At 42.2% G+C, this 9,471-nt stretch overlaps 1 protein-coding gene across 1 annotated transcript in view; it reads right to left on the minus strand.

Annotated features, from left to right (window-relative positions):
* Positions 1-9,471, minus strand: part of LOC116082120 (protein FAM240B-like) — a 21,951-nt gene that overhangs the window by 97 nt on the left and 12,383 nt on the right. Inside the window, exons 2-3 of the mRNA XM_031358927.1 lie at positions 7,032-7,176; positions 1-486 (exon numbers count right to left, since the gene is read on the minus strand). The exon at positions 1-486 is cut by the window's left edge and continues 97 nt beyond it. Of these exons, the coding sequence (XP_031214787.1) occupies positions 393-486; positions 7,032-7,174 (237 nt within the window). The 5' untranslated portion in view covers positions 7,175-7,176 and the 3' untranslated portion in view covers positions 1-392. The remainder of the gene's footprint in view (positions 487-7,031; positions 7,177-9,471) is intronic.

Here is a 9,471-nt window from a genome sequence, read left to right on the forward strand (position 1 = left end):
AAAGGAGACAAAGATTTCTGGAGTTGTAGGGAGCCAGATTTCATTAAGGTCATTGCCTCAAGCAAGCTCAGAGAAAACATTTAGATTTCAAGATCAGGGGAGAATGCAGAATCAGCTTATACTACATGGGTCTTAGAAACTTGGGGAGCGGTGCTAATTCAAAGAGCTTTTTATATAAAACAACCCAAGAATCCTACCCCTGCAGTCACCCTGTCCTCTCTGTGGAGAGGGGTGAGCTGGATAACAGTCCCCACTAGCTCACAGTGGGGGTCTGCGTGTAAATCCTTTCTCAGATGGGAGAGCAATTAGGGGAAGTTCTGCCTAGTCAGTCTGTATACCTTGGGGGAAGTCTTTTTTCTAAGAGGATGTCCTTGATGGCTTGCCAGAAGCACTCAGTTCTCAGGGTTAGCCTGCTTTTCCTTGTCATCAGGATTATCCAGCATCCTCAGCCTCTTCTCCAGCCTCTCCTTCCATTCTTCTCTAAGCCTGAGAAGGAGACACCATACATGCAGGTGGTTAGTGCATTTGTCTTCATATCTCCTGGTCCATTTTTTTTTACCATTTGCTTCTCACAAGTACTGTCCAAAGGAGCCCATGGCTCTTGCCAATGAGTAAAGAGCAGGAATAGAATAGGAAAACTAGGAAAATAAGTGAAGACTACAAATAGGTAGCCTTTCATCAGATTGAATTTAGCCTTCCCAAGTTAATACTAAACTCAATGAAATTCCAGTCAAACTTCCAGTTAAAGTGTTTTTGTAGTTATCAACAAGCTGGAAGAGCAGGCATCTGTGGGCTCAGCCTCTTGGAGGGCTGAGCCAGGAGGGCTGCTTGTGTCTAAGAGATTGAAGCCAGCCTGGGCAAACATAGTAAGACTTCATTAAAACCAATCAACCAATTTTATGTGGAAAAGCAAGAAAAGAAGTAGATTAGCCAAAGGAATTTTGAAGAAGAATGAGGTTGGAGGACTTAGAGGACCTGATTTTAAGTCTTATCTGATACAGAGTCACCATCGTTAACACACCCTGAGAAAAGGAACAGGCAGACAGATCGATAGAAAATGCAAACTAAGATGACAAACTAGTTTGTGGTCTCTGATGAATCAAAGGATGAGAAGAGGGGCAGCATTGACGCTCAGCAGTATTAACATGCTACAGGGACATTTGGTGCCCTTGCAGAGGGCCTGCATTGGGTCCCAGCACCCACACCAGCTCACAACCCCTTATGACTCCAGTTGCAGGGGATTCCATTCCCTCTTCTGGTCTCTTCAGATGCGAGGTCCACGTGTGGCACCTATACACTCCTGGAGGCAAACACTCAGACACATAAAATGAAAATACATAAATCTTTAAACAAAATAATCTGGAAGAATCTGGAGGTGCTGCAATATGTATAGCAAAATGAAAATATATAAAGAAGAAAGGAAAAAATGTATTCATACTGTCTCTCTTATGAACCATCTCAAGATGAATATACTATGTTCTGTTCTTGCCATATCCTCATCTATTGTACTTTACTGAGAAATTCCCAAAAGTGAAATGGCTACATTCAATCAACTCAATAAAAATATTCTGAAGGCTCTAGGCATTAAACTGGTTCCAGGGCAACTTCATCTTCTTTTTAAATTTTAACTTTATATTAATCACTACTACTACTTTATATTATTATTATTATTATTATTATTATTATTATTATTATTATTATTATTATTATTATTACTTTTATTATTGGTGTGTGTGTGTGTGTGTGTGTGTGTGCATGTGCTCATGCACGTGTGGAAGTCAGAGGATAACTTTCAGGGTTGGTTCTCCTCTTCCACTCTTCCTTAGGCTTGAGAGGAGGTAAGATGCTTTTACCTGCTGAGCTGTCTCAGTGTCTCAAGCTTCTTATTTAAAATGTCTTTTTTTTTTTTTTTTTTTTTGGTTTTTCGAGACAGGGTTTCTCTGTGTAGCCCTGGCTGTCCTGCAACTCACTCTGTAGACCAGGCTGGCCTTGAACTCAGAAATCTGCCCGCCTCTGCCTCCTAAGTGCTGGGGTTAAAGGCGTGCGCCACCACTGCCCAGCATTTAAAATGTCTTAATTGTTGGCCCAGGAAAGTATGGGTAGGATCTGAAGGCCTAGCCTTGTGTTTAGCAGTGATTGTGCCTGCAGCATGTTCATAACGAAGGTCTAAAAGTTGAAAGGTGCACAGAAGAGAAACACACATGGGAGAATAGCATCAGGACACTGGTTCTCAGTCTCAACTTTAAATAAAAGTGGCAGGTGTAAGAGTGGGGTTTGCCTTCTTGAAAAGAGAGGTGAAGCGTGGAACCACTGCACACCTGGCATACAGCTGTTTCCCCAGGGACCCTTTGACACTGCCCATAGCATCTGCCAGATGCTAAGACAGCTAAGAAATGATTATTTGTTGAGATTCTGTTACCTCCAATTTTGATGTCCATCTATTGAGAATTTTCCATTTTTTTTCATGTTACTGGTGTTCCTGTTTCTTCTGTAATACAAGGTTGTTACCGGCTCATCTGCATCCTATCTATCTATCTATCTATCTATCTATCTATCTATCTATCTATCTATCCATCCATCCACCCACCCACCCATCTATCTATCGATTGATCTATCTATCTATCTATCTATCTATCTATCTATCTATCTATCTATCTATCTATCAATCGTCTGTCTGTCTGTCTGTCTGTCTTTCAAACAGGCTTTCACTACATATAGCCTTGGCTGGCCTGGAACTTCTTTTGTAGATCAGTCTATCCTTGCCCTCAAAGAGATTAGCTTGCCTCTGCCTCCAGAGAACTGGTATTAAAGGCCTTCAATACCACCACTAGTTTCATCTGCATTTTAATTGCTACCAAACTGTCTGATCTGGGGGTCCTATGGCCCACAGCTCTCCTTATCACACATCTTTGAAAGGTTCTGTACTGAAATCTTCCCCTTCTAACTACACCCAGAGTTTCCTCAGGCTCTCTGACACGGCTGGCTGCCTAGGTGATGCATCAAGCTTGATGGATTGCTTTGTACAGTCTGTATTAACCTAAGAAGTACTTCCTAAAGGTATCATATTATGAATAACAAAAAAATTTGAAGAAATATTTGTTCAGAACTAAATACTATTGCAATCAATGATAGGACTTCTTGACCGAGGTGGATAACAAACCTGCCCTGACTTGTTACTTGATTTTGTTAAATCTTGACCATTGTAACCATTTGCTGGCTACAGATATAAGAGGTCAGCCAAACCTATTAAAATCGTACTGTAAGAATCAGCTTGCTGTGCTGAATTTATAATGAAGAGCATTATAAATTTGATTATCTGTGAGTTGTTTATGGCACAGCTTTCCTGTCAATGAGATTTATGGTAAACGTACCCATGCACGTGCGTGGGTAGAGCCAGGTGTGAAACACCTGTCACCACACCATAATTTCTTTCCCATTTTTTTCTCTCATAGGTGTTTTCCTGATAAGTCTCCAGCACACCTAGTCCAGTCCTTTTAGAGTACCCAGATCAACACATACAGGACAATCGTTCATTATGAGACAATGGTGTCAGAATCAGGGATTCACAGCACATTCGTTCACTTTTCAAAGCAGCCCTACCACTGTGGCTAATCAGTGAAGGCCTGAATTCCTTGTCGACCCAAACGACCTTTTAGCATGGTTTAGATATTCAGATTATTCCGAGTATTCAGACAGATCGCTGCTCCTTTTTAGTCACTCTCTCGCATCACTGCTCTGCTTCCTTTTAGTTTGGGGTTCTCAGTAAACTGGTGTCTATAAATGCATAGGGGCTTGGTGTGAGGAAGACTGTGTAAAAAACAAGTGTAGAGGGCCTGGAGAGATGGCTCAGCCGTGAGGGGCACTTGCTGCTCTTGCAAAGGCTCTGTGTTTGTTTCCTAGTACTCATATTTAGGTGACTCACAATAACCTGTAACTCCAGCTTCAGGACTTCTGGCCACGACAGGCACTGCACTCTTGTGCAAAAATATACACATAAAGACTCACACAAATACATAAGTAAAAATAAAATAATTTTTAAAAATGATATCCAGATACATGAGAAGAGCAATATAGCTGGCATTAAAATCTTTGCTTTTAGCCTAAAATTACTGGTGTCACTTTTCAAATGAAGACCAAATCATGTTTACTTGTTGTTCCAGAGTCTTTTGATTTATTGGGGTACGTGGTAGCAGTTAATATCGGGATACTCTGATTCTCCTTGATAAGTTGAATTGACTAGGCTTAAGTAGAAAGCAGGGTGGTGAGATTCTCACGCCCTAACATGTACTCACTGGGAGGCAGTGAGGATCTGAGCCCTCTGTTGCCTTTCTGTCACATGCTGCGTGGCATTATGCATTTCAGTTGGGAGTTTTTCCAGAAGCAGTTTTAGGGAAGGAGCTGTGAAAACAGAGGGAGAAGGAACCCAATGGGCAGGGAGAGCCTTCAGACTTCCATGGTAGTTTGGCACAAGGAAGGGATGCAAGAATAAGGGTATCAGGAGGGCCAGCTGCTTTCCAGGCACCGCATGGGACAGATGGTTATCTAGGCCTGTTTCCTCTAAGCAAGATCAAGGGGTGACAACTTTTCTGGTGACACGTTAAGGGTTGTGGATGGGAGAGAGGCAGATGGAGGGAGGCTCTTCTTTGGGGTTTAAAAAACTTTTAGGAGTTTAGATGATGTTGAAAGTTGGATGTGGTGGCTCATGCATGGGGATATGGAGGCAGAAGGATCAGGAATTCAAGGTCATCTTCAGATATGTAGCCAGTTTGAAGCCATTCTGGGCTACATGAGCGAGTCTGTATCTCAGTGGGACTGTTCCTACTTTAGGAACAAAGGACCTAGACAGACTTTGAGGAGTCTAGCTGTTCCTGCTTCTGAGGAGCTGCCCTGTGTGAGCAAGAGAGGGTCTTACATTAGACCCGCGATCCTCATAGGATGCATGCTTTTTTTGTGCAAGTAAATCCCTTTTCAATAGACTCCCAACTAGAACAAGAAATTCATTTGTCAATGAGGTATGACTACATTCCCTTCTCTCTAAAATTCTTTACTAGGGGCTGGAGAGATGGCTCAGTGGTTAAGAGCGCTGACTGCTCTTCCAAAGGTCCTGAGTTCAAATCCCAGCAACCACATGGTGGCTCACAACCATCTGTAATGAGATCTGATGCCCAAAATTAAAAGGTAATTAAAAAAAATAAAATAAAATAAAATTCTTTACTCGTGTCCTTCTAGGTGTGGCAGGTTTTCATGAAATTTTTTTTTATACAGACATACCTGTCAAGCTAATCCTGAAACTTAGTTTGGCCTTGCCTGGTAGGGTTACGATTGTAAAGAACTAAAGAACACATTTTACTTTATTCTTACTTTTATTCATTTATTTTTGACACAGGCTGTATGTAGATCAGGCTGGCCTTGAATTCTCTAGGTTGCTGAGGAAGATCTTGAATTTCTGATCCTTTTACCTCTATATCCTGAGTACTACGATTATAGCTTGCATCACTACACCCGGCTCTTGAGTGAACAATTTCAGGAAACAGAACCTTATTTATTTAAATGATTTATTATTATTAATTATTATTCTGTGCATGTTGTGTATATGTGGGTGCATGTGCCATGACAAATATATGAAGGTCAGAGGGAAACTTTGTGGAGACAATTCCCTCCTTCAACCAAATGTTGGTTGCGGGGATCAAATTCAGGTCTTCAGGCTTAAGTGTCAAGTGCTGCCCTTACCTTCTGAGCCATCTGGACAGCCCAGAACTTGATTTTTGTTTGTGTTGAAGAAAGTATTGCTGATATCTGTAAGCTGGGGTTCTCAGTAGGGGCCACTTTGCCCTCCAGGGGGCCTTTTCCTCAATGTGGAATGGGAATCCTGCTGACAGTCGATGTTTTGAGGCAAGAAATACTACTGAACATATTACAAAGGGCAAGAGAGCCCTCCATTGCAAGTAGGTCTCTGGTTGTAAAAACTAGCAGTGTTGACAGCTGAGTAAGAAGCAGGTTACAGACGCATTAGAGAAGGCCTGTAAAGACAGAGACTATTGAATGCGTGGTTCTATTGACCTTGATTTCTCACTTTCTGTATTTTATGTTTGACTTCTTTTTTTCTTTTTCTTTTTGTTTGCTTTAATATTTATTTATTTAATGTATATGAATAACACTGTAGCTGTCCTCAGACACACCAGAAGAGGGTGTCAGATCCTATCACAGATGGTTGTGAGCCACCATGTGGTTGCTGGTAATTAAACTCAGGACCTCTGGAAGAGCAGTCAGTGCTCTTAACCAACTGAGCCATCTCTCCAGCCCCCTGACTTCTTTTTTTTAAAAAGGCCTGGTTGGGGAGACACTACCTCTCCCAGGACTAATTCCTCACCCTCTTTTTATAAGCTAGAGACTCATGTAATATAGGTGAATGACTTTGAACTTCTGAACCTTCTGCTTCTACCTGTCTGGTGCTGGGATTACAAGTGTTTGGATCATACTTTATCTGGTGCTAGCATCTGACTTTGTACATTCTAGGTAAGCTCTCTAACAACCGAGCTACATTCTTAGTTCTAGCAAAAGGCTCAGCAAATCTCCAAACCATCTATACAAAAGAGTGTAGCTTCAATGTTTCCATATTCAACTTCCACACCTGCCACTGTGCTCCCCTTTGGAAAGACTCCTAGAGCCAGCACTGGAGGCTAGCTAGCCAGAAGCCCACTGAGTTTGTTCAAACTGGCCAACCTTGAACTACTCACTCCTTCCTGCTTTGTCCTGGATATCCCCAAAGGATTACACTTTCTTCCGGGCTCCTACGTTCTGATGAAAACCTGCTTCGTCTTTGATGTGTCTGAGCAATGTACGGAGACACCTCTCTGAGACTTGTGAGTTGAATACACTTCTTTCCCTCGATATCGTGCTCGTTTCCTTGGTCTGTAGTATAGCATCCAGCATCCACCTGCTCCTGTCAGTGAGTGATGAAAAGAATCGAGCCACCCTCCACATGTGGTGTATTCCCAAGGAAACCTAAGACAGAAAAGCAATCTCCTTACTTTCTCAGAGCGCTTCTCCCCTGGCGATCCTCTTCCAGTTCTCGGTAACAAGTCTGCTTGCGAATCTCTTTTTCCCAGAAGCTTTTGAGCTCATCGCAGGTCTCGCAGCAGAAGACTTCCCTGCGCATGTACTGGCTGTTCATCCCTAAGGTGGGAGAGACAAAGCATAGCCTAGTACTGCAAGTAGAGACACGCAGACTGGGACGTGCTCGCATCCAGCTGAGTTTAGGCTCAGAGACACCTCCTCTGTCATCACACACTCAACGGGATGACTCTGCGTTTGCACTGCGGACACTGTAAACAGTATTCTGAAAAGTTAAACAACGACAGGAAAGTCATCTGTAGCACTTGCAGGTAAATGGACTCTGTAAGCAGCTGCCTTTTTTGTTGTCTTTTAGCCATTTTACTATACTGTAAGTTACTGAAAAAGTTGTAGTAATATAAAATGATTCTAAAACACAGAAGTTAAAATAAACTTTGTTCAAATGATATACCTGGTGTCAATCAAATTTTAATCTACTTCAAATGTTTTTTTAAAAAAACTTTTAATCACTTGTAATTGTGTGTGTGTGTGTGTGTGTGTGTGTGTGTGTATACACTTGCCTATGAGGGCTCATGTGGAGACCAGAGATCAACACTTGTTGAGACAGCGGCTTTCACTGAGTTGGGAGCTTATTGATTCGGCTAGACTGACTGGTCAATATGCTCCTGGAATCTGTCTGTCTTTACATCCTTCCAGGATGGGGATATCACTATACAAGGCTTTTCTGTGGGTGTTGGGGATTCAAAATCAGCTGCTTAGGCTTGCACAGCAAGCGTATTGCTTGGTAAAGCTCTTCCCAACTCTTCACTTAGAAGCCTCTTTCTAGTTTACTCATCGTATGTAAAATAGATTCTTGGCCACATTTTGGTTTTGTGTCTGAAAATCACTTGAGTTGTACTCAAGCCCTCTGACTTATTCTAGTTTGTGTGTGCAGGTATAGACTGAGTAGACACAGAAATCCTCTGATCCTAGTGCAGAGCCAAAGGTGCTCAGCGGATGCTGTGCTTCCTGTCCCTCCTCAGAGGGACCACGACTTCTGCTCTTCTCTGAGCTAGACGTGTGAGAGGCATCTTCTCCTCACTGTGCTGTTGCTCCTGGGAGCCACTGTGTGAGAGGGGAGGGTCTACAATCACTGTCCAGATGAGGATGCGGAGGAATAGAGTTAGCCTTTCTAGTGGCTAAAACAGCTGCATTTAAACCTAGGTCTGCTCACCTTCATTGGGAACGCTATGTTATGGATGGCTAACGGGAGCTGATTAATTTCCCACTTTGCCCACAAGGAAACTGGTGCTCAGAAGTATTAGATGAGTTTGCTTAGGCCTCACAGCTTCCGAGTTCCCTCCCCTCTCCTGTCCTTTGAACAAGGCAAAGTGCATTCTCTCTCTGTTGAGGATCTCAGAGCTCTCCCATGACTCACAGGTACCTCAGTGTTTGGATGTTTGTGACTTAGTGGGGTCTATTTTTTTTAAAAAGAATTTGGCCTTGGTATTTTGGGTGACTTGAAGCATTTAATAGGTATTTAGTTGTTCTTAATTTAATGATTTTTTTCCAAATGACTATTTTTTTTTTAATTAAAAGAATTTCCTGGAAAGCAAAAATTGTCCCTTAAGATATCCTAGGACCTAGTCAATGAGAGAAGGTTGGAGAAGGGATTTCTTTTGTTCTTTCTGAGTAAGAAAAGTATTCAATTCTAGTGACTTTCTGAGATCTCTCCAGGCAGGGACAGGCTCTCTCTGTGTGTGAACCCTGGGCTCTCTTGCTGCCTGACCACAGCAGTCTCCTGTCTCCAAGGGCATACATAACATCATTTACTTTTATTTCCATGCCAATGGATTCAGTGTGAAGAATTCCAAGAAATTTCTAGTCACTAAACATTGGAAGAGAAACCATTAACAAAAATTGTTTAGATTTTACATTTTTATTTACAGAACTAAGAGGTGGAATGGTTGCCCTTCCATGCACTTGGACTCTATGTGCGTTTAGTTGGACCTACAGGAGAATATAAGGCATTTCATTTTCCTAGGGGTTTACATGTGAGATAAAAAAAATATTGCTTGGACTGAAGAGGTGGATCAGTGAGTAGAAGTGCTAGCTGCGTAAGGCTGATGACCTAACTTTAATTTCTGGTTCACACTTGGAGTTCGAACATTTCTAAGGCAGGAAGGCAAGGGAAAAAAAAGGAAAATCACCAGGAAACCTGTGGGACCAGATGGCTTCAGTCTGCAGTGCAACAGAGGTAACAAGAAACATCCCTCCTGAACAAGATAGAAGGAGAGACCTGATTCTTAAAAGTTGTCCTCTGATTCCCACATACATACATAAAATGTGTGTTCACAAGTACACACAAAACAATCCATCCACCCACCCACCCACCCACCCACCCATCCACCCATCCAC

The sequence above is a fragment of the Mastomys coucha genome, unplaced genomic scaffold (assembly GCF_008632895.1).
Source record: "Mastomys coucha isolate ucsf_1 unplaced genomic scaffold, UCSF_Mcou_1 pScaffold7, whole genome shotgun sequence".
Lineage (NCBI taxonomy): Eukaryota > Metazoa > Chordata > Mammalia > Rodentia > Muridae > Mastomys > Mastomys coucha.